This window comes from Panthera pardus, unplaced genomic scaffold (genome assembly GCF_024362965.1).
Source record: "Panthera pardus isolate Hobbes unplaced genomic scaffold, ASM2436296v1 HiC_scaffold_10, whole genome shotgun sequence".
NCBI classification, from domain to species: Eukaryota; Metazoa; Chordata; class Mammalia; order Carnivora; family Felidae; genus Panthera; species Panthera pardus.
The window spans coordinates 95,154,639-95,179,420 of NW_026526655.1; the positions used below are offsets into that span (position 1 = coordinate 95,154,639).

The 24,782-nt window shown below is 41.3% G+C and overlaps 1 protein-coding gene across 1 annotated transcript in view; it reads left to right on the forward strand.

The window, feature by feature from the left end:
* TMEM163 (transmembrane protein 163) overlaps positions 1 to 24,782 on the forward strand; it is a 238,182-nt gene that overhangs the window by 180,696 nt on the left and 32,704 nt on the right. Inside the window, exon 5 of the mRNA XM_019454495.2 lies at positions 9,197 to 9,293. Coding sequence (XP_019310040.1) covers positions 9,197 to 9,293 — 97 coding nt within the window. The remainder of the gene's footprint in view (positions 1 to 9,196; positions 9,294 to 24,782) is intronic.

Here is a 24,782-nt window from a genome sequence, read left to right on the forward strand (position 1 = left end):
AATTTATGAGCTGATGTGCAGAACTCTGAGTGCCTGAGGACAAAGCTGCTATGTAAACACAATATATTATTAATAAAATGTTAAAAAATAGCATCACACTCTCTGCTAATAATAGCTGGTTTAGGCTGTGAGAGCAACTTTGACATGCAAACTCCTAGCACTGTTTAAGGAAGGGTGACTGTGGTTTTTGAATTGGCAACACATTTAAAACAGGACGAAAATAGGGCTTTAAAACATTTTTAAGTGTATTCACAGGTATGTTTGTGTAGAAAATATGATTATACTTTGGTAAAATTCAACATTAATAAACCAAACCATCAATTTCTTTTGATTTCCATTACATTTCAGAGTGGGTTTACAATGTGGGCTATTCCATAGGCATTTTGGCTAAAGTATTAAGAGTGTCTTTCCCCTTCACGTATGTGTGAGTAAGTAGTTGATGTCCCTTAAACTCCGTGTGGGAACACTTAGAAATCAGTTCCTGATTACTTAATTGGTTAGTGACTACATCCATTCTACAGATGCATATGGGGCACCTGCTATGTGCTCCTGTGGACACTGAGCTATAAAAATATGGTTCTTGGAAAAACAGAATATGACATCGGAAGATGGTGGCTTAGGAGGATGCTGGGCTCACCGCGTCCTGCGGATCACTTAGATTCCACCCACACCTGCCTAAATAACCCAGAAAACCACCAGAAGACTAGCAGAATGGATTCTCCAGAGCCAAGTGCAGACGAGAGGCCCACAGAATTGGGTAGGAAGGGTGGAGAGGCAGTGCGCGCTGCACGGACTGGTGGGAGGGAGCCGGGGCAGAGGGGCAGCCCGCCAGCAAAGCAGAGCCCCCGAATCTGGCTTGCAAAAGTGGAGGGGCCGGATGGAGTGTGTTCTGACAGCGAGCGGGACTTAACATCTGGAAGGTTATAAGTTAACAGCTCTGCTCGGAGAGCGGGAGGGCTGGAAGACACCGAGAAGGAGAGTTGTTGAGCCCCGGACAACAGAGCGCAGCTTGGCTGGGAACAAAGGCACTCGCCAGTGCCATCTCCCTAGCCCATCCCCCAGCCAAAATCCCAAAGGGAACCAGTTCCTGTCAGGGAACTTGCTTGCACCTTGCAAACACCCAACGCTGTGCTTCTGCGGATCCATCCCTCTGGTGGGTCTGACTCCCTCCTGGTGCTGCAGGGCCCTTCCCAAAGCAGATCTCCGAAGGAAAAGTGAGCTGAGCCTGCCCCTCCCAACCTGGTGCACCTTGCCAATCCACCCCAGCTAATACGCCAGATCCCCAGCACCACAAGCCTGGCAGTGTGCAAGTAGCCCAGATGGGCCACCCCACCCCACAGTGAATCCCGCCCCTAGGAGAGGGGAAGAGAAGGTACACACCAGTCTGACTGTGGCCCCAGCGGTGGGCTGGGGGCAGACATCAGGTCTGACTGCGGCCCCGCCCACCAACACAAGTTATTCAAGACAGCACAGGGGAAGTGCCCTGCAGTTCCGCACCACTCCAGGGACTATCCAAAATGACGAAACGGAAGAATTCCCCTCAAAAAAACCTCCAGGAAATAATGACAGCTAACAAACTGATCAAAAACGATTTAAACAATATAACAGAAAGTGAATTTAGAATAATAGTCATAAAATTAATCACTGGGCTTGGAAACAGTATAAAGAACAGCAGAGAATCTATTGCTACAGAGATCAAGGGACTAAGGAACAGCCAGGAGGAGCTAAAAAATGCTATTAATGAGCTGCAAAATAAAATGGAGATGACCACAGCTCAGATTGAAGAGGCAGAGGAGAGAATAGGTGAACTAGAAGATAAAATTATGGAAAAAGAAGAAGCTGAGAAAAAGATAAAAAAAATCCAGGAGTATGAGGGGAAAATTAGAGAACTAAGTGATGCACTAAAGAGAAATAATATACGCATAATTAGTATTCCAGAGGAGGAAGAGACAGGGAAAGGTGCTGAAGGTGTACTTGAAGAAATAATAGCTGAGAACTTCCCTGATCTGGGGAAGGAAAAAGGCATTGAAATCCAAGAGGCACAGAGAACTCCCTTCAGACATAACTTGAATTGATCTTCTGCACAACATATCATAGTGAAACTGGGAAAATACAAAGATAAAGAGAAAATTCTGAAAGCAGCTAGGGATAAACGTGCTCTAATATATAAGGGAGACCAATAAGACTAGTGACGCATCTGTCTACTGAAACTTGGCAGGCTAGAATGGAATGGCAGGAAATCTTCAATGTGATGAACAGAAAAAATATGCAGCCGAGAATCCTCTATCCAGCAAATCTGTCATTTAGAATAGAAGGAGAGATAAAGGTCTTCCCAAACAAAAACTGAAGGAATTCACCACTAAACCAGCCCTACAAGAGATCCTAAGGGGGATCCTGTGAGACAAAGTACCAAAGACATCGCTACAAGCATGAAACCTACAGACATCACAATGACTCTAAACCCATATCTTTCTATAACAACACTGAATGTAAATGGACTAAATGCTCCAACCAAAAGACATAGGATATCAGAATGGATAAAAAAACAAGACCCATCTATTTGCTGTCTACAAGAGACTCACTTTAGACCTGAGGACACTTTCAGATTGAAAGTGAGGGGATGGAGAACTATCTATCATGCTACTAGAAGTCAAAAGAAAGCTGGAGTAGCCACACTTATATCACACAAACTAGACTTTAAATTAAAGGCTGTAGCAAGAGATAAAGAAGAGCATTATATAATAATTACCGGGTCTATCCATCAAGAAGAACTAACAATTATAAATGTCTATGCACCGAATACGGAAGCCCCCAAATGTATAAAATGATTACTCACAAACATAAGCAACCTTATTGATAAGAATGTGGTAATTGCAGGGGACTTTAATACCCCACTTACAACTATGGATAGATCATCTAGACACATGGTCAGTAAAGAAACAAGGGCCCTGAATGATACATTGGATCAGATGGACTTGACAGATATATTTAGAACTCTGCATCCCAAAGCAACAGAATATAGTTTCTTCTCAAGTGCACATGGAACATTCTCCAAGATAGATCACATACTGGGTCACAAAACAGCCCTTCGTAAGTATACAAGAATTGAGATCATACCATGCATACTTTCAGACCACAATGCTATGAAGCTTGAAATCAACCACAGGAAAAAGTCTGGAAAACCTCCAAAAGCATGGAGGTTAAAGAACATCCTACTAAAGAATAAATGGGTCAACCAGGCAATTAGAGAAGAAATTAAAAAATATATGGAAACAAATGAAAATGAAAATACAACAATCCAAATGCTTTGGGATGCAGTGAAGGCAGTCCTGAGAGGAAAATACATTGCAATCCAGGCCTATCTCAAGAAACAAGAAAAATCCCAAATACAAAATCTAACAGCACACCTAAAGGAACTAGAAGCAGAGCAGCAAAGACACCCCAAACCCAGCAGAATAAGAGAAATAAAGATCAGAGCAGAAATAAACAATATAGAGTCTAAAAAAACTGTAGAGCAGATCCATGAAACCAAGAGTTGGTTTTTTGAAAAAATAAGCAAAATTGATAAACCTCTAGCCAGGCTTCTCAAAAAGAAAAGGGAGATGACCCAAATAGATAAAATCATGAATGAAAATGGAATTATTAGAACCAATCCCTCAGAAATACAAGCAGTTATTAGGGAATACTATGAAAAATTCTATGCCAAAAAACTGGACAACCTGGAAGAAATGGAAAAATTCCTAAACACCCACACACTTCCAAAACTCAAACTGGAGGAAATAGAAAGCTTGAACAGACCCATAACCAGCGAGGAAATTGAATCAGTTATCAAAAATCTCCCAACAAATAAGAGTCCAGGACCAGATGGCTTCCCTGGGGAATTCTATCAGACATTTAAAGCAGAGATAGTACCTATCCTTCTCAAGCTATTCCAAAAAATAGAAAGGGAAAGAAAAATTCCAGACTCATTCTATGAAGCCAGTATTGCTTTGATTCCTAAACCAGACAGAGACCCAGTAAAAAAAAAAAAAAAAAAAAGAGAACTACAGGCCAATATCCCTGATGAATATGGATGCAAAAATTCTCAATAAAATACTAGCAAATCGAATTCAACAGCTTATAAAAAGAATTATTCACCATGATCAAGTGGGATTCATTCCTGGGATGCAGGGCTGGTTCAACATTCACAAATCAATGTGATACATCACATTAATAAAAGAAAAGATAAGAACCATATGGTCCTAGCAATTGATGCAGAAAAAGCATTTGACAAAATTCAGCATCCTTTCTTAATAAAAACCCTCAAGAAAGTCGGGATAGAAGGAACATACTTAAACATCATAAAAGCCATTTATGAAAAGCCCATGGCTAATATCATCCTCAATCGGAAAAAACTGAGAGCTTTCCCCCTGAGATCAGGAACACGACAGGGATGTCCACTCTCATGGCTGTTGTTTAACATAGTGTTGGAAGTGCTAGCATCAGCAATCAGACAACAAAAGGAAATCAAAGGCATCAAAATTGGCAAAGATGAAGCTTTCACTTTTTGCAGATGACATGATATTATACATGGAAAATCCGATAGACTCCACCAAAAGTCTGCTAGAACTGATACATGAATTCAGCAAAGTCGCAGGATACAAAATCAATGTACAGAAATCAGTTGCATTCTTATACACTAATAATGAAGCAACAGAAAGACAAAGAAACCGATCCCATTCACAATTGCACCAAGAAGCATAAAATACCTAGGAATAAATCTAACCAAAGATGTAAAAGATCTGTATGCTGAAAACTACAGAAAACTTATGAAGGAAATTGAAGAAGATATAAAGAAATGGAAAAACATTCCATGCTCATGGGTTGGAAGAATAAATATTGTTAAAATGTCAATACTACCCAAAGCTATCTACACATTCAATGCAATCCCAATCAAAATTGCCCCAGCATTCTTCTTGAAGCTAGAACAAGCAATCCTAAAATTCACATGGAACCACAAAAGGCCCCAAATAGCCAAAGTAATTTTGAAGAAGACCAAAGCAGGAGGCATCACAATCCCAGACTTTAGCCTCTACTACAAAGCTGTAATCATCAAGACAGCATGGTATTGGCACAAAAACAGACACATCGACCAATGAATAGAATAGAGACTCCAGAATTGGACCCACAAAAGTATGGCCAACTAATCTTTCACAAAGCAAGAAAGAATATCCAATGGAAAAAAGACAGTCTCTTTAACAAATGGTGCTGGGAGAACTGGACAGCAACATGCAGAAGGTTGAAACTAGACCACTTTCTTACACCATTCACAAAAATAAACTCAAAATGGATAAAGGACCTGAATGTGAGACAGGAAACCATCAAAACCTTAGAGGAGAAAGCAGAAAAAGACCTCTCTGACCTCAGCCGTAGCAATTTCTTACTTGACACATCCCCAAAGGCAAGGGAATTAAAAGCAAAAATGAACTATTGGGACCTCATGAAGATAAAAAGCTTCTGCACAGCAAAGGAAACAATCAACAAAACTAAAAGGCAACCAACGGAATGGGAAAAGATATTTGCAAATGACATATCGGACAAAGGGCTAGTATCCAAAATCTATAAAGAGCTCACCAAACTCCACACCCGAAAAACAAATAACCTAGTGAAGAAATGGGCAGAAAACATGAATAGACACTTCTCTAAAGAAGACATCCAGATGGCCAACAGGCACATGAAAAGATGCTGAACGTCGCTCCTCATCAGGGAGATACAAATCAAAACCACGCTCAGATATCACCTCACGCCAGTCAGAGTGGCCAAAATGAACAAATCAGGAGACTATAGATGCTGGAGAGGATGTGGAGAAACGGGAACCCTCTTGCACTGTTGGTGGGAATGCAAACTGGTGCATCCACTCTGGAAAACAATGTGGAGGTTCCTCAAAAAATTAAAAATAGACCTACCCTATGACCCAGCAGTAGCACTGCTAGGAATTTACCCAAGGGATATAGGAGTACTGATGCATAGGGGCACTTGTACCCCAATGTTTATAGCAGCACTCTCAACAATAGCCAAATTGTGGAAAGAGCCTAAATGTCCATCAACTGATGAATGGATAATGAAATTGTGGTTTATATACACAGTGGAGTACTACGTGGCAATGAGAAAGAATGAAATATGGCCCTTTGTAGCAACGTGGATGGAACTGGAGGAAGTTATGCTAAGTGAAATAAGCCATACAGAGAAAGACAGATACCATATGTTTTCACTCTTATGTGGATCCTGAGAAACTTAACAGAAAACCATAGGGGGGAGGGGGAGGAAAAAAAAAAGAGGTTAGAGTGGGAGAGAGCGAAAGCATAAGAGACTCTTAAAAACTGAGAACAAACTGAGGGTTGATGGGGGGTGGGAGGTAGGGGAGGGGAGGTGATGGGTATTGAAGAGGGCATCTTTTGGGATGAGCACTGGGTGTTGTATGGAAACCAATTTGATGATAAATTTCATATATTAAAAAAAATATGGTTCTTGCCCTTAGGAGATTTGTAGTGTAATTTTGATTAAAGATATATAAGCAAGATATTATGTAAGGCGACCATCACATCCTTTACATCTTGTCTCCTTAAGAAATGTAAACAAAATTCAAATCCACTTTTTTGTGCATTGCAGTCATGTGTCTGCAGTCATCTGGAGAAAATAGGTTCCTGTAGCATTACTGTTGCCTGTCAGCTAGAAGCTCAGACATTTGTTTCTTCTCCCACCCCCTACTCCAGAGAAGTATGGAGATGAAAACTTCCTGAAGATGTTGTAATAAACTGTCTGTAGAAGTTCTAGCACCCAAGTGGTGGCTGGCCTATTTGTGCCTCAGGGAGAGAAAGCTGCTCAGTAAAAAGATACACTACACATCCCTTAGGGATCATTAGACCTGTTCCCTCCTCACCAGCTGGGATGACGGCTCCCTCCTTGCCTTCTGTCCAGGGAGTTGTGGTTTTCTACACCACAGTGGAAGCTCCCTAAGGACACAGCCTCTCCTGGGTTTAGGTGCAGGACTCTCAGCCCCAGTGCATGTGGGAATTACTAGGGAGCTTTCAAAAAATGTAGATGTCTGGGTTCACCCCCAGAGATTCTGGTACAGTTGGAGTGGTCTCTGAGCAGCTGTTGAAAAAACAAACAAACAAACAAACAAACAAACAAACAAACCATCCCAGACGAGTACAGCATGCCCTTGGGTTGAGAAGCACTGAGTTGGTGGTTAAATTTATCTGAAAGGGTGAATCACAGAGAGTCTCTCTTGTAGACACTCAGGAATTTTTTTGAATGGAGAAAAGCACATCACAAAATTTATATCGGAGGCCTACCCTGACTTTAGGCTCTTTTCCTATAATGGGACTGCTCACAGTCTTTGCAGAGAGGAGTGGTTATTTCAAGTGCTGGTCACAGCTGGCCTACAGCAGTCTTCCCTGTGGGCATAGCTAGGTCTCAGGGGCCAGAGCATTGGGGGCATTGATTCCCTGAGCCCTGGGATTCATTGGTCTTGCTCCAGTATCTTGTCACTAAAGACCCTCTGTTAGATGGGCCTCATTCCCTCACGATACCTCTCTTGGCTGCAGCCTCTTTTGCCCCATAGTCATGCCAGGACTGGGTTACCAGCCCCAGGCTCAATGCCTCAAATCAGTGTTCTTCCCTCCTGCCACTGCATCAGTGAATACTTATTGCCTGAAATATCTTTTCTCTATCTTGAGCATGTGTTCTCTCCCCCAGGCTCATTATGAGGATGTATGGCACCGGGGGCAGCTCACCCATTTGATTCATAGGACCAGATCCTCTTTTGCTCGAGTCTGTACCAGGATCCCCAACCCATTCATTGCTTTTCCTACAATCTCTATATTTTGTGTTTTGCATCAGTCTGCAATGATCCCTTCTTCCTGTCTGTGTTTTTGAAAGACTAAAACCTACAACTAGAGTGTGCATTAGAAGCCTACTGAGTGAGCTCCAAGCAACCTTGTTTACCTGCTTATTTCTGACTTTTAGGTTTTGGGGACCATGTCTGTCCACAGGCTCATTAGGATTCTAAGCAAGTGTTACTTCAATGTTAGGTGGGCAATTTGAGGCCATTCTGTTAATCCAGAGAAGGGACTCCAAGATGGATGAAGAAAAACGGTTTTATTTGATAGCTCAGGGGAAAGGGTTGAGGAGGCTGCCAAGTGATGGAGTCATCAGGTTGGGATAGAAATGATTTAAGGCTAACTGTAGTCATTCACTTTTTCCTCTTTTTTTTGTTTTCATTTCATGTTTTGACTCTTGTATTACTATCATCAAGTCCTCCTGTTTACTTTCCATTTTCATCTTTGTTTCTCTTGCAAGTTGTTGTGTCTGATTTGCCAGAGAGAGCTCCTATGTCCTGAGGCCTCACAGACTTCTTACTAGCCCCCACCCCATTCCCCTGGCTGTACATCCTCTGGTTTTCCCCTTGACCTCATCCCTAACTTGCTCCTGCCTCCTCCTGTGGTGCCTTGGTTGATCTCATCCTTCCTTCTCTCCTCTCCTCTCCTTTTTGAAGAGTTCTACTCCCCTTTGGCATAAACACTCTATCTTTTGTTGTTACTAATAATTCTTCTTTTTTATCTTTGGGAAAATACAATAGTGTCTATCATGCCATATCAGAAAGAGATAGCCAGAGTAGACTTTGCCTTTGTTTAAGCCAACATCGATGGGTTATTTTTTGATGCTCATTTCATCTTCAGGTGGGAAATTTTATTCCTGTTTTACGGGTGAGGATGTAAAGACTAAAAGAAGTTCAGTAGGTTAGCCAAGAGCAAGCATGGTAAATGGTAAAACTTGGGATGTCTCATGCCAGAGCCTTCACTCTGCTGTTAAACACCGAACCTTCCAGCTGGAAGAGGACCAGCGTGTTTTGTTGCTGGGCCTGAGAGATGGATTTAACGGTCTTGAAGTTCCTCCCATGTTGGCACTCATGGGATACTCTGTGATAATGTAGGATAGTGAGCCCTTTTTCCATGGGGTTGGTTTTGCTGTTAACACTCTAAATTATATTCTCCTAGAGATGATTCAGTATCAATTCTGAGACTATAGACAGTCATGGTGGGAGTGTGGCAAATTATGGTTGGGTACCAGTGCCTTTTGTGTTGTGTTATTGCATGAATCAGCAGAGTGGACTTCTCACAGTTAAGATTCTCAATGTTTTGTTTCTTTACAGAGCCTGTGTCATCTTGGGGGTGATCTTCCTTCTGTCATCCATATGCATAGTGGTCAAAGCCATCCATGACCTCTCAACTAGGCTGCTCCCAGAAGTGGTAAGTTCCTTCTTCCTTAACAATTTTTCCTGGAGGTGCCAGCCTCCTATATTACCTCTTACAAAGGATTTACTGGGGGAAGTTGGGCAGGTGGAAGGAGAATAAACAATGTTTTAGGAGTGTAGAAGAATTCATTGAAGAATGTGAATGATTTGGCAGAGAGAAGCCCTGGGCAAGACGAAAAAACTTCACATAGTTGAGGTGGTTCTGGGTTCTGTGTCTCTCTCCTTAGATTTTTTGACTATTTTTAGAGCAATACGTCTTTTATGTAAGAAGAAATGGGATGATGCTTGTATAGCAGAGTGATCCAATCTGTGCCCTTTGTCTATTCAGTGGTTATTGTAATAAGAATTATTTTTCTCTTTTGCATCTCACATAAATCCATTCACATTGGATTTTTCTGGCGCAACTGACATTTGGATGCAGAAACTGAAGGATGCAATTTCATATTAAAGTCTCTTTGACTGCTTTGTTCTTTGGGTGAGAGTCATTACCTGCAGTCTGATTCTCGCCCCCCTCTCTTAGTAATGCTGAAAAAAAAAAATCTTTTATAGTCTCCTATCGGGTTATCTTCATAGAGAGCAGCTGGCTTACTTACTGAGAGACAAAGATGCTGCCATTACAGTGATTCTCTCTTTAAAAGTCACATAGTGATTTAAATGCAAAAATATGGGCTTTTCTTTTAAGATGGAGTTTGATTTGAGTTTGGCTACATGCACCATCTTAGACAAGGCCTAAATTCTTAGAACTTTCGTTTCACTTTTAGAAAAATATATGTTAATTCTTTCTGGAGTGAGGTATTGCTTGTGTTTATGGGGAGGATTAAAACGAATGGGGCATCTCACTGCATTTAGGAGAGAAATGACACTGGCTGCCTGAACTTGCTACCCCCCTCCCACAACTGAAATTGAGATCAGAGCCATCCTTCGGTAACTCACCAGGATCTTCACTGTTATTTGTTGTTGTCACAGGGGCCAGAAGCTTGTTCTTTAATATCTCAGCAATGGCAGAGGAAAGATGGATACCCGCCCATGGCTTTCAGGCTGTGTTGGGAGCAGAGCTAGCTGACGGGAATATTCCTATTTACTCCTCTGTGTTCTTAGTCTCACGATTGATTGTATTCCCTAACTCTGATCTCCCCATGGGCTGGCATCCTGGACTTTTCCATCCTTTTTCTCCCTCAAACTTGCTATCCTATGTTCCATTCTGTCAGAACCCGGACATTAGGTAAAATTTACAGCTGAAAGCATTAAGTATGATTAGTTAAGATGTCTGTCAGATAACATCTTTGTGTTTTACAGGGGATGGAAATATGCCTCCACTCTAATGTTTATTGGTGAGAATTTTCAGCACTAAGCTAGTTGAGACATTCATTTATTTAGGCATTAACCATTAATTTGAAGCTGGGCTAACTTGATAAGGAATGGGTAGCTGTGCTCAGGGACCTTTGCAAGGACCCTCCTTGTCTTTCTCTTGCTAGTGGAACTCTCTTTACCTGGGAACAGTCTCATATCATGTAGTGAAAATACTCCTAAGGGAAGAAGGTCACCAACTGAAACTGCACACCAAGATATAAATGTCTGATGCCCTGTCCCATGTAGGCTTCAGAGAGGGCGAAGAGGTCCATGATTTTGTGCAAGACTGGACCTGTCCTTGGAGAAGTCACACCCACTGCATCTTTTATCAGTTCTGGTGTGGGATTTAAGAATCAGACCCATTTATGGTCATCTCATCAGAACTCTAAGAAAAGAATACCAGGTGGTAGCTGACAGTGTTTCAGTCCCAAGTCTTTGGGTTCCCACATTCTGCTCTGGAAGTTTGGGGAAGCCAGCAGGCCATGGCCAGACCCCTGACCCCTGGCCTGCAGTAATTCAGCATGAATATTTTTCCACATCTGAATTAGGAGGTGTAATCAGATGCTCACCGAAGCCAGTCCTGAACGCAGGAGAAGCTCTAGTGTAACCGGTGGTCCATGGGGACAAAAGTGTGCCTGGAGGAAAGGCCTGCCCTCTAGCGGTGCCGTGCAGACTTGCTGTGCGGGTGTGTGGCCCCGGAGATGTCAAACCTTCCAAGTCTTCCAGACAGTGGAAGCCTGTGTTTAATGTGAAATAAATGGACAACTCATTAAATGTTTTTGAAAACCCTGGTTGGGAGTGGGTGGACAATTTCATGAAGGCCAAATAAAGTATGCTTGTGGCGGTTGAAACCAGGAGACTGGTCTTCAGGGCCATGATGTCATGAATTTAGGTCCAAGTTACAGCCTCATCCTTGCCCTCAACTGCATATCTGACTTTTTTTTTTCCTTAGGGTGGTGGGGGGGAGGGAGGGAGAGGGCACAAGTGAATGAGGGGCAAAGAGAGGGGTGGGAGAGAGAGAAGCGGCACTCACCCGAAGCGGGGTTCCAGTTCACCCGAAGCAGGGCTTGAGCTCCCCTGGTGCAGGGGCTCGAACTCACGGACCTGAGATCATGACCTGAGCTGAGGTCATATGATTGACTGAGCCACCCAGGCACCCCAGAACTGCCTTTTAAAAAAAAATTAGGGGCACCTGGGTGGTTCAGTCAGTTGAGTGTCTGACTTTGACTCAGGTCATGATCTCACAGTTTGTAGGTTTGAGCCCCACATGGGACTCTGTGCTGACACTCTGTGTCTCCCTCTCTCTGCCCATGCCCTGCTCATGCTCTGTCTCTCAAAAATGAATACACATTAAAAATATTTAATTCCAGTGTAGTTAATATACCGTGTTAGTTTCAGGTGTACAATGTAGTAATTCAACAATCCTATACATTTCTCAGTGCTCATCATAAGTGTACTCTTTAATCCCTTTCTCATTTCACCCATTCCTCCACCCACCTCCATTCTGGTAACCATGAATGTGTTCTCTATAGTTAAGAGTCTGTTTTGGGGTTTGTCTCTTCTTTTGTCTCTTTTTTTCCCTTTTTCCATTTGTTTTGTTTCTTAAATTCCACATATGAGTGAAATCATATGGTATTTGTCTTTCTCGTACTGGCTCATTTCACTTAGCATTATGCTCTCTAGCTCCATCCATGTTGTTGCAAATGATAAGACTTCATTCTTTTCTATGGATAAATAATATTCCATTGTATATATATATACCACATCTTCTCTATCCATTCATCTATTAAAATTTTTTTTAATGCTTTTATTTATTTTTTTGAGAGAGAGCATGCACGAGCGAGCACAAGCAGGTGAGGGGAAGAGAGAGAGGGAGACACAGAATTAGAAGCAGGCTCCAGGCTCTGAGCTGTCAGCACAGAGCCTGACATGGGGCTCGAACTCATGAACTGCAAGATCATGACCTGAGCTGAAGTCGGACGCTTAACTGACTGAGCCACCCAGGCACCCCTGTATCCATTCATCTATTGATGGACACTTGGAGGAAATCTGCGCTGTGGGTGGGAATGCAAACTGGTGCAGCCCCTGATGAAAAGAGTATGGAGGTTCCTCAAAAAATTAAAAAAAAAATTACCCTACTATGCAGTAATAACACTGCTGGGTATTTACCCGAAGAATACAAAAACACTAATCCGAATGGATATATGTACCCCTCTGTTTATTGTAGCATTATATATAATAGCCAATCAATGGAAGCAGAACTACCTTTTTAGGTGTGATTTCTATCAGGTTGTTTTGACTGTGGGTTTGTCAGAAGCAGCATTTTCCCTACCCCAGGCCTGATCCCTGGTGGCTATTTTTCTTTCTTTCTTTTTTTTTCCTAATGTTTATTTATTTTTTGAGAGAGAGATATATATATACACATGTGTGTGCATACATGTGTGTGTGCATACATGTATATGTGCACAGAAGAGGGGCAGAGGGGGACAGAGAGAGAGAGAATCTTTTTTTTTTTTAAATATAACTTATTGTCAGCTAACATACAGTGTATATGGTGTGCTCTTGGCTTCAAGAGTAGGTTCCCATGATTCATCGCTTCCATACAACACCCAGTGCTCATCCCAACAAGTGCCCTCCTCAATGCCCATCACCCATTTCCCCCTCTTCTCCACTTCCCCCTCCATCAACCCTCAATTTGTTCTCTGTATTTGTCTCTTTTGGTTTGCCTCCCTCTCTGTTTGAAACTATTTTTCCCCTCCTTCCCTTCCCCCTTGGTCTTCTGTTAAGTTTCTCAAATTTGACACTGAGTGACAACATATAATACCTGTCTTGCTCTGACTTATTTCACTTAGCATAGTACCCTCCTGCTCCATACACATTGTTACAAATGGCAAGATTTAATTCTTTCTCATTGCCAAGTATTATTCCATTCTATATATAAACCTCATCTTCTTTAGTTGCTGGACTTTAGTTCTTTAGTTGAAGGACATTTGGGTTCTTTCCATAACTTGGCTATTGTTGATAGTACTGCTATAAACATTGGGGTACATGTGCCCCTACGAATCAGCACTCCTGTATCCTTTGGATAAATTTCTAGTAGTGCTATTGCCAGGTTGTAGGGTAATTCTATTTTTAACTCTTTGAGGAACCTTCACACTGTTTTCCAGAGTAGCTGCACCAGTTTGCATTCCCACCAACCATGCACAAAGGTTCCCATTTCTCCACATCCTTGCCAACATCTGTTGTTTCCTGAGTTGTTAATTTTAGCCACTCTGACCAGTGTGAGGTGGTATCTCAATGTGGTTTTGAATTGTATTTCCATGATGATGAGTGCTATTGAGCATCTTTTCATGTGTCTGTTGGCCATCAGGATGTCTTCTTTGGAAAAGTGTCCATTCATGTCTTCTGACCATTTCTTCATTGGATTGTTTTTCAGGTGTTGAGATTGTAAGTTCTTTATAGATTTTGGATACTAGCCCTTTGTCCAATATGTCATTTGCAAATATCTTCTCTCATTCTGCTCGTTGCCTTTTAGTTTTGTTGATTATTTCCTTTGCAGTGTAGAAGGTTTTTATCTTGATGAGGTCCCAGTAGTTCATTTTTGCTTTTATTTCCCTTGCCTTTAGAGACATGTCAGGTAATAAGTTGCTGCAGCTTAGGTCAAAGAGGTTGTTGCCTGCTTTCTACTCTAGGTTTTTGGTGGTTTCCTGTCTCACATTTAAGTCTTTCATCCATTTTGAGTTTATTTTTGTGTATGGTGTAAGAGAGTGGTCCAGTTTCATTCTTCTGAATGTTGCTGTCCAGTTCTCCCAGCACAATTTGCTAAAGAGACTGTCTTTATTCCATTGGATATTCTTTTTTTGCTTTGTCAAAGATTAGCTGGCCATAGATTTGTGGTCCAATACTGAGTTCTCTATTCTATTCCACTGGTATATGTGTCTGTTTTTGTACCAATACCATACTGTCTTGATGATTACATCTTTGTAGTAAAGGCTAAATTCTGTGATTGTGATGCCTCCTGCTTTCGTTTTCTTTTTCAACATTACTTTGGCTATTTGGGGTCTTTTGTATTTCCATACAAATTTTAGGATTGTTTGTTCCAGCTCTGAGAAGAATGCTGGTGCAATTTTTATTTGGATTGCATTGAATGTGTAGATTGCTTTGGGTAGTATTAACAATATATATTCTTCCAATCCATGAGCATGGAATGTTTTTCCATTTCTTTGTGTCTTCTTCAATTTCTTTTGTAAGTTTTCTGTAGTTTTCAGCATACAGATCTTTTACATCTTTGGTTAGGTTTATTCCTAGGTATTTTATGGTTCGTGGTGCAGTTATAAGTGAGGTCGCTTTCTTGATTTCTCTTTCTGTTCATTATAGGTGTGTAGAAATACAACAAATTTCTGTACATTGATTTTGTACCCTGCCATTTTGGTGATCATATATCAGTTCTAGCAGTTGTTTGGTGGAGGCCATGTAGAGTATGTCATCTGCAAAAAGTGAAAGTTTGATGTCTTCTTTGCTAGTTTGGATGCCTTTTATTTCATTTTGTTGTCTGAATGCTGATGCTAGGACTTCCAACGCTGTGTTAAACAACAGTGGTGAGAGTGGACACCCCTGTCATGTTCCTGATCCCAGGGGAAAGCTCTCAGTTTTTGCCCATTGAGGATATTAGCTGTGGGCCTTTCATATATGATTTTTATATGATTTTTACCATATGTTTCTTCTATCCTGACTTTCCTGAGAGTTTTTATTTAGAAAGGATGCTGTATTTTGTCAAAGACTTTTTCTGCATCTATTGACAGGATCATATGGTTCTTATCCTTTCTTCTATTAATGTGATGTATCACACTGATTGATTTGTGAATATTGAATCAGCCCTGCAGCCCACAAATGAATCCCACTTGATCATGGTGAATAATTCTTTTAATATACTGTTGAATTTGATTTGCTAGTATCTTGTTGAGAATTTTTGCATCTGCGTTCATCAGGGGTATTGGCCTATAATTCTCCTTTTTTGTGGGGTCTCTGTCTGGTTTGGGAATCAAGGTAATGCTGGCTTTGTAGAATGAGTCCAGAAGCTTTCCTTCCATTTCTGTTTTTTGGAACAGCTTGAGAAGGGTAGGTATTAACTCTGCTTTAAATGTCTAGTAGAATTACCCTGGGAAGCCATCTGGCCCAGGACTCTTATTTATTTGGAGATTTTTGGTAACTGATTCAATTTCTTCACTAGTTATGGGTCTTTTCAGTTTTTCTATTTCTTCCCATTTGAGTTTTGGTAGTGTGTGGATGTCTAGGAATTTGTCCATTTCTTCCAGGTTGTCCAGCTTGTTGGCATATAATTTTTCATAGTATTCTCTAATAATTGTTTGTATTTCTGTGGTGTAGGTTGTGAGCTCTCCTCTTTCATTTCATGATTTAGCTATTTGGGTTCTCTCTATTTTCTTTTTGAGAAGTCTGGCTAGGGGTGTATCAATTTTGTTTATTCTTTCAAAAAACCAGCTGTTAGATCCATTGATTGGTTACACTGGTGTTTGTTTTTGTTTTTTGGATTCTATATTGTTTATTTCTGCTCTAATCTTTATTATTTCTCTTCTTCTGCTGGCTTTGGGGTTTCTTTGCTGTTCTTCTTCTAGTTCCTTTATGTATGTGGTTAGGTTTTGTATTTGGCATTTTTTTTGTTTCTTGAGATAGGCCTGGATTGCAATATATTTTACTCTTTAGACTGCCTTTGTTGCATCCCACAGAGTTTGGACTGTTCTGTTTTCATTTTCATTTTCTTCCATATATTTTTTAATTGCTTCATTAATTACCTGGTTGATACATTCATTCTTTAGTAGGATGTTCTCTAACCTCCGTGCATTTGGAGGCTTTCCAAATTTTTCCTTGTGGTTGATTTCAAGTTTCATAGGATTGTGATCTGAAAATATGCACGATATTATCTCAATTCTTTTATATTTATTGAGGGCTGTTTGTGATCCAGTATATGATCTGTCTAGGAGAATATTCCATGTGCACTCAAGAAGAATGTGTATTCTGCTGCTTTTGGATGAAAAGTTCTGAATATATCTGTCAAGTCCATCTGGTTTAGTGTATCATTCAGGGCCATTGTTTCCTTGTTGATTTTTCTGGCTAGATGATCTGTCCGTTGTTGTAAGTGGGGCATTAAAGTCCCCTGCAGTTACCATATTCTTATCAATAAGATTGCTTATATTTGTGATTACTTGATTTATATATTTGGGTGTTCCAAATTGGATGCATAAACATCTACAATTGTTAGCTCTTCTTGATGGCTAGACCCCCATTATATCATCATGACCTTCTTTGTCTCTTGTTACAGTCTTTAGTTTAAAATTTAGTTTATCTGATGTAAGTATGGCTACTCCAGCTTTCTTTTGAGTTCCAGTAGCATGATAGATAGTTCTCCATCCCCTCAATTTAAATCTGAGGGTATCCTCAGGTTAAAATGCTTTCAACAATATCTAAGTCAAGGAAAGAGCCCAAATATCCATCAAATGATGAATGGATAAAGAAGATGTGATTTGTATATAGAATGGAATACTACTTGGAAATGAGAAAGAATGAAATCCTGCCATTTGCAACAATGTGGATGGAGCTGGAGGGTATTATGCTAAGTGAAATAAGTCAGTCAGTGAAAGACAGATATTATATGTTTTCACTCATATGTGTAACTTGAGAAACTTAACAGAAGACCTTGGGAGAAGGGAAGGGGGAAAAATAGTTTCAAACAGAGAAGGAGGCAAACCCATAAGAGAGTCTTAAACACTGAGAAGAAACTGAGGGTTAATGGCGGGGACAGGGGAGAGGGGAAAATGGGTGATGGGCATTGAGGAGGGTACTTGCTGGGATGAGCACTGGCTGTTGTATGTAAGCGATAAATCATGGGAATCTACCCCCAAAACCAAGAGCACACTGTACACACTGTCTGTTAGCCAATTTGACAATAAGTTATATTTAAAAAAACTGTAAATGTAAAATGAAAATGTAAAATTTAAAAAGAAGACAGAAAAAAATGAGTCTCTTGTAGACAGCATATAATGGATCTTAATTTTTTATCCATTCTGATACCCTATGTCTTTTTATAGGGGCATTTAGTCCATTTCCTTTCAGAGTTATTATTGAAAGATATGGATTTAGTGTCATTGTGTTATCTGTAGGTTTCACACTTGTGGTGATATCTCTGGTCCTTTGTAATCTTTGCAGCATTCCACTCACAGAGTCCCCTTTAGGATCTCCTGCAGGGCTGGTTTAGTGGTCATGAACTCCTTCAGTTTTTGTTTGTCTGGGAAAGCCTTTATCTCTCCTTCTATTCTGAATGACAGCCTTGTGGATAAAGGATTCTTGGCTGCATATTTTTCCTATTCAGTGCATTGAATGTGTCCTGCCACTTCCTACTGGCCTGCCAAGTTTGAGTGGACAGGTCTGCTACTACCCTTATGTAGTAAGGTAATACTCTTGTAGGTTAAGGCCCATTTGTCTCTAGCTGCTTCAGAATTCTCTCTTTATCTCTGTATTTTGCCAGTTTCACTATGACATGCCGTGGTGAAGACCTATTTTTGTTGAGTCTGAAGGGAGTTCTGTGTGCCTCCTGGATTTGGATGTCTGCTTCCTCCCCCAGATTAGGGAAGTTCTCAGCTATAATTTGTTCAAGTAAACCTTCTGCCCCTGTCTCTCTCTTTCTCTCTTTCTTTCTCTCTCTCTTTCTCTCTTTCTTTCTCTCTCTCTTTCTCTCTCTCTCTCTCTCCCTCCCTCTCGCTCTCCCCCCCCTCTCGCTCTCTCTCCCTCCCTCCCCTTTCCCCCACCTCTCTCTTTCTCATCTTAAGCAGGCTCCATGCTTAGTGCAGAGCCTGACCCATGACTCAGTCCAACCACCATGGGACTATGACCTGATCCAAAATCGAGAGTCGGACAGTCAACCAACTGAGCCACCCAGGCACATCAACGACTTTCTTTTTAATGTAGCTGCACAATTCTCAGAGTGAGAATAATTGCAAGAATGTGTAAGCTTTGACTAAGAAAGCTATGCAATTAGGAATTTCCCAACTATGAAGTATAGTGACTGAACTGTGGCTGTGTCGCTGGGCCCTCGGCGTCGTGCTGGAGAAGCCAGACTAGTGGGCTCTCCAGGGGCCCCAGCACAGGAATCTGTGCCTTCTACTGCAAGGGCTTCATGACTAAATGGTGCAGTCTGTCCTGCACAACCTGCACATGACCACATCGGATCCTTAATGAAACAGATTCCAAAATAACCTTCTCAGAAACTCTATCTGAACTGTGCTTCTAGAAGTCAGGAGAATGGGCAGTGCCTCAAGTGCCTCAAGTATAGTGGTTGCCTTGTGTCTTTGAGTTGCTTTGAAAAGAACATCACCTTCTTACCGTTTTTACCCCCAGCATGCCCTGCTTATGTTGAGAAGGGACGGGTGGTGTGTTTCTCCTTTTTGGTAGATGTGGGGGCTCTGAAGCTGAAGTGATCTCCTTGAGGTGGTCAGCGGCAGAGCCTAGGCTTGAACCTTTGTCTCCTAGTTCATAGCTGTCTTGGCTGCTGGTACTCTGGGGCTACTATGGTCCTGTTGTTCTTTGGCTTTTCAGGTCTGGTCCTCCTGTGCTCTTGTACTGAAAGGGGCTTCTGCTAAGGCTGTCTTAGAAGGGGAGGTCCAGGCCCCCAGCAAGTCCCATCTCTAGCCTTTCTGGCTACTCCTGCTACCTCCACTCCTTACCATTCTCTGTCCAGATTATTTGCCTCTTGAAAACCCCACAGGCAGGTTAGCCAAGAAGCGATTCAGAATGCTGTGTGACAAGTATGGAATGAGAGGAGCCATGGGATGCATGGAACCACATGGAAGGAAGCACTTTAGGGGAGCTGCTTAGCATGGCAGAAGGTATGTGGGTGTGGCAGGCTGATCTGTTGGAGGTGTGGGCCCCTCTTGGCCTGTCCTTACCCATGAGACCAATTGCTTAGCCTCCCTGACCCTTCCTCATTTGTAAACTGGAGATAATACTCATGTCAGAGGTTTAGGATAAGATCAAATGAGCCATTTATTTAAAATAACAGTCATTAGAAGACAGTGCTACTGTTGAGGCTGCTGCTCCCAACGTTCTGATTTTTGGTGTTTCCGAATCACTGATCAAAGTCACCCTGAGTTGTGACCTGAGATAACCACAGACTTGGTCCCTCAGTCCCCTGGCTGGATGGAGCTGGTGGTGTTTTCTCTGAGATTAGGGGCCCATAGCTAATCTTGGGCCAGTCTTTGGGAGAACACTCAACGCTTTGTGGGAAGACCTGACCTCCAAGCCTACCTCCCAACTGATCAGATTTGTGACTGTTAGTAAATCATGTCTCTTCTCTGAGCAAGACTCTCATCTGTGTAGATGGGCGTCAGGTCACCTACTCCACCAGAAAGAAATGTTACAATGAATGTGAAAATGCTCTCTAAGCTGTTGTGCTTCACAAAAGAAAGAGTGTATCTTGGTTCTGATTCTAAGGCCATAGCAGTCCCATCCTTGCTCTTGAGCTTCTCAGTGTCCTGTTTAGTTGGACTGGCTCATTGCTTCTTCTGCCTGTAGTGGACCAAGACTTCTTCACCCTGAGCTCCTAGCTATTGTCTGGGTCCAATCTCTTTAAGTGGTCATGTGGCAGTAATAGTGATTACAATTGTAATTAAAATAGCTACAGATTGGCGATAAATAATATATGGCTATGTGTTGATTATAATAATCATACCATTTGAATGTGTGCTAGTCCCCAGACCTTCTGTCTAGGCACTGAGGATTCAAAGTCAAATAGCACTAGTGGCTAGAGTTTTTTCATTGCTCTGCAAAGCCCTTGACTTCTTTATAGGAGCTGGATTTTGCTCCCAGGGAATTCACAGTTGGAGAAAGCCCCATCTACTGATACATTCAGTTTATGGTGATAAGGGTTGCGATAGAAACAATCATGTGAGAATACAGTGAATGCTTCCATATTAAGCCTAGAGGTGGAGGAGGTGTGTTGGGGCCTTCTTGGAGGAGCAGACCCTCCATATAACATCTGAGGAGGAGTGGGAATTGGCAAGGTGGGCTCTTGCAGAGAAGAGGGTAGGGTGAAGTCTAGGAGGAGGAGGCTGTTATAGGCATAGCAGTGGCAGCAGGAGCCTGTGTTCATGTTTCTCCCCCACCCCCCTCTGTCTCTTCTCTGTTTCCTTTGTGCACCAGTGTCTCTGGGTAGGAAGAAGGAATTGAGAGAGAAAAATGCAAAGGAGGAGGAGGCAAAGGAAGAAGGGAAAAATAACTTTGTGTTATAAGTCAGAAATGTTTGCTTAGCATAATTTTGATTCTTCCTTGAGTAGCAAGGTTGTCCTTCAAGTCTCCCTTGACTATCTGTCTACTAAGTTCTTGTCTCAGATGCCAGCTTACCCACCAGAACAAAGGAACTTCTAGCAATGAAAGTGAACCCCTTTCAGCTGCTCATTTTCTTGCTCTGTTTCATCTCCAGTCCTTGCTGAATGTGAAGGCAGCCCCTGGGATAGTGGCCATCTTCTTGCATTGGTGTATCTGTTCAACAAGTGTCTCCCACACTTGAAGGTTGGGCTGGCTCTGCAGAAGGTCTGTGGTGTTCCCGTAGGAGCCGCAGGTGGGATTCCACTCTTAGGAGCAAAACCAGAGATAAATCTCTTGTAAAGGACATTTCAGGATTGTACTTGCAAGGTTACAGCCAAGAACGTGCCCAAGGATTTTCCTACCTGTGGAAGTGACTGATTCTTGAATTCTTAGGCTTTTGATTTGTAGGATTTGATACTGTTCCCAGCTCAGGTTGTGTAATGCTGTAGGCTCCTCCTTGTGCAGTAATCTGTACTGACTGTGAAGTGTTTAGCATTCAGCACTGCACTATAGCTTGGCTTGGTAGGAGTTATTTCTAGGCTCTTAAGCCACAATTACTATGCTCTCAGGGAGTCTCTACCTTATGCAGAGGGTGGAGACAGGTTGACAAGTCTCCTTCCCACACCTCTGTTGTCAGTTTTCTTTCTTCCTACCCTCCCTCTCAGGACCTCTCCGCTTCCCACACTTAACCCTTTGAGCTCCCTCCTTGCCCACCTCCTTGGAAATCTCATTTCTACCCTCATTCCTTCTCTTTAGTCACTCCCTGCCTTCTTACCCAGTCATTTTCTCTGTAGCCCTTTTTCCCCCCACCTCCCTTCAGCCTGTGCTGTTCTTGAAAGTGCTCTATCTGAAAACACTCACCCCTCCCTTCCCATTCTTCTTGTCACCTCAGTTTCAAACCCTGCCTCCCCTCAGCCTGCACTTGGCAGTCTTACAAGCCCATTCGTTATGGTGTCCTTTTTGAGACAAAAAAAACAAAACAAAACCCTACTGAACAGAAGGAAATGAGGAAGAAAGGTGGGGCAAGCATAAAGGTTTGGGACCAGGTAAGTGGCTTCACAGAGGTGCTGCCCACCAGTCAGCTTGCCAGCCTCAGGTTGCCTGAGGCAAGTACCTCATTCGTGGGAGTGAGTTTTTAATGGTTCCCTCAGCTGTGAGTGAGTACTCTGGGGCAGTGTAGTCTTGTGGCTAAGGATGTGGGAACTAAAGTCAGGGACATAGGTCCCAACTCTGCCACTTTTTAACTAGAGCTATCTGGGCAGGTTGTTTATCCTTTCTCTGCCTCAGTTTCTTTCTTTATTTTTTAATATTTATTTATTTTTGAGAGAGAATCAACGGGGGAGGGGCAAAGAGAGGAGAACAGAAGATTTGAAGCAGGCTCTGTGCTGACAGCAGAGAGCCCGATATGGGGCTCGAACTCACGAACTGTGAGATCATGACCTGAGCCGAAGTTGGATGCTTAACCAACTGAGCCACCCATTCATCCCAGTTTCTTTGTTTTTAAAAAAGAATTAATAATGGTACTCTCTTTGTAAGACTGTTAAGAAAACAAAAAGATGTAGGTAATGTACTTAGCATATAACTATTGAATAAATGTTGGCTGATACTGCTGTTGGACCAGAGAAGTTTCTAGGGAAGCTGGTGGACCTTTAGTTCTATAATTTCTGGATCTACCATCAGCAATAGACAGATCATCTTCAGTATGACATGCTCTCAAGCATAACTCTGATTTGTATTATCTCATACTTAAAACACATACACACACACACACACACACACACACTCAAGGTCTTTGAGATCCCCTCTGCCAATATCTCCTCAGCACTGCACAAAGAAAGGCAGAAATTTGTGGTGTCAGACATCACTGTTGTCCCAGGCTTGTTACCTCAAACAGAATAATTCCATTACCTCAGCAAGACTGACCTCTTCATTCATCCTATAGCCAGGGGCCTACAGACTTCTACACAGAAGAAACTAAGCACGGATGAAAGCAGATTCTTATTGGCTTAAATGAGTTCAAGGAGAATAAAGAGTCCAAAAATAGATCCACACATATCTGGTTAATTGGTTTTCGACAAAGGTATTAAGGCAATTCAATGGAGGAAAGGAAAGTTTTGTCAGTAAATGTTTCTGGAGCAACTAGGTAGCCATATGGACAAAAATGGACACCAGCCTTTATATAGAAATTAACTCAAAATGGATCATAATCCTCAATGTAAAATCTAAAACTCCAAAGCTTCCAAAAGAAAACAAAGGAGGACATCTTTGCAGTCTTGGGACAGGCAAAATTTCTTAGATATGGCATGAAGAGCATGAACCATTAAAATAAAAAAAAAATTGAAAATTGGAGTTTATCAAAATAAAAAACCTTGGCTCTTCCAAGATGCCATTAAGAAAATGACCAGACAGCACAGATAACACACATGTATATCAGACAAAAGACTTCTATCCAGAATATATAAAGAAGAGCTGATGATAATAAGATCAACAACCCAGTAAGGGAATCCTCCCTTCCATTTCGTCTTTCTCCATAAAGTCTTTATGTCTGGTAGTGAAAGTTTGTTCTCCATAAGGACTTTATACATTTTTATTAAGATTATTCCTTGATATTTTGTGAGCTTTGTTGCTACTTTAAGGGTTAATACTTCTTTCACTTCTATATTATTACTGAATTAACACTAATATTCGGATATTGATCTTGTTAACCTATAACCTTGCTAGGTTTTGTTTTGTTTTATCAGTTGATTATTTTGGATGTATTATTTGAACAACAGCTCCTCTCTCCTTTCCAATTCCAATATTTCTCTTTTTTTCTTATTTATTAGCCAAGGTCTTCAATACAATATTAAATAGTTTGCTGCTGATTTTGGAGTGACTATTCAATTTCTTGTTTGCTAAGAGCACTTTTTTTTTTTTAAATCACAAACAGATGCTGAATTTTGAGTGCGATTTCTGTATATACTGAGATAATTATTTTCCATTAAGAGGTTAATATTTTTAATTAATCAATATTCTAATATTGAGGCATCCTTGAATTCTTGAAACAAACCCTATTCATCCAGAAAGTATTATTCTTTTAATTCATTGCTCATTTTTGCTTACTATTTCATTTAGGATTTTTTCATCTTTGCTCATAAGTGACATTAGTCTAAAGACCCTGTCCTTGTGTACCACATATAATGAGTTCTGTAGCTTTTCTGTTCTTTTTCTGTGCTTTGGAGTACTGGTTATACTGTAGAAATTATTTGTTCCTTAAGTTTTAGTAGAACTTACCTGCCAAGTGGAGCCTATTGCCTTTTGGAGAGGCAGTAAAGTACATCCTCTGTTAAGATAGTGATTTCTAGAGCCAGAATGCCTCTGTGCATTAGCTGTGAGACGTGGACAAGTTATCTCACTGCTTTGGTTCCAGTTTTCTCCTCTGTAAAATACGTATAATAAACACAATATTAGTACCTATCCCATAGAGTTGTAAGAATCAGCCCAGTTAATTCATGTAAAAAGCATTTTAAAAAGTGTTCAGCACTTTGTTCTATTATTATTATCACCACTATTCCTGATATTTTCCCCCTGCTGCCTCAAACATTTTTATAGTTTATAGTTTTGGAACAATTTTCAAAATTAGTTTTTCTAGAAAATTCCCCATTTTATCTAGGCTTTCAAATTTATTGCATTGAATTTGCTCATATTATTCGCAAAAGATTTTTTAAAAACCTTAAATCCATCTGTACTTATGTGCCTTATTTTATTGCTAATGTTTATT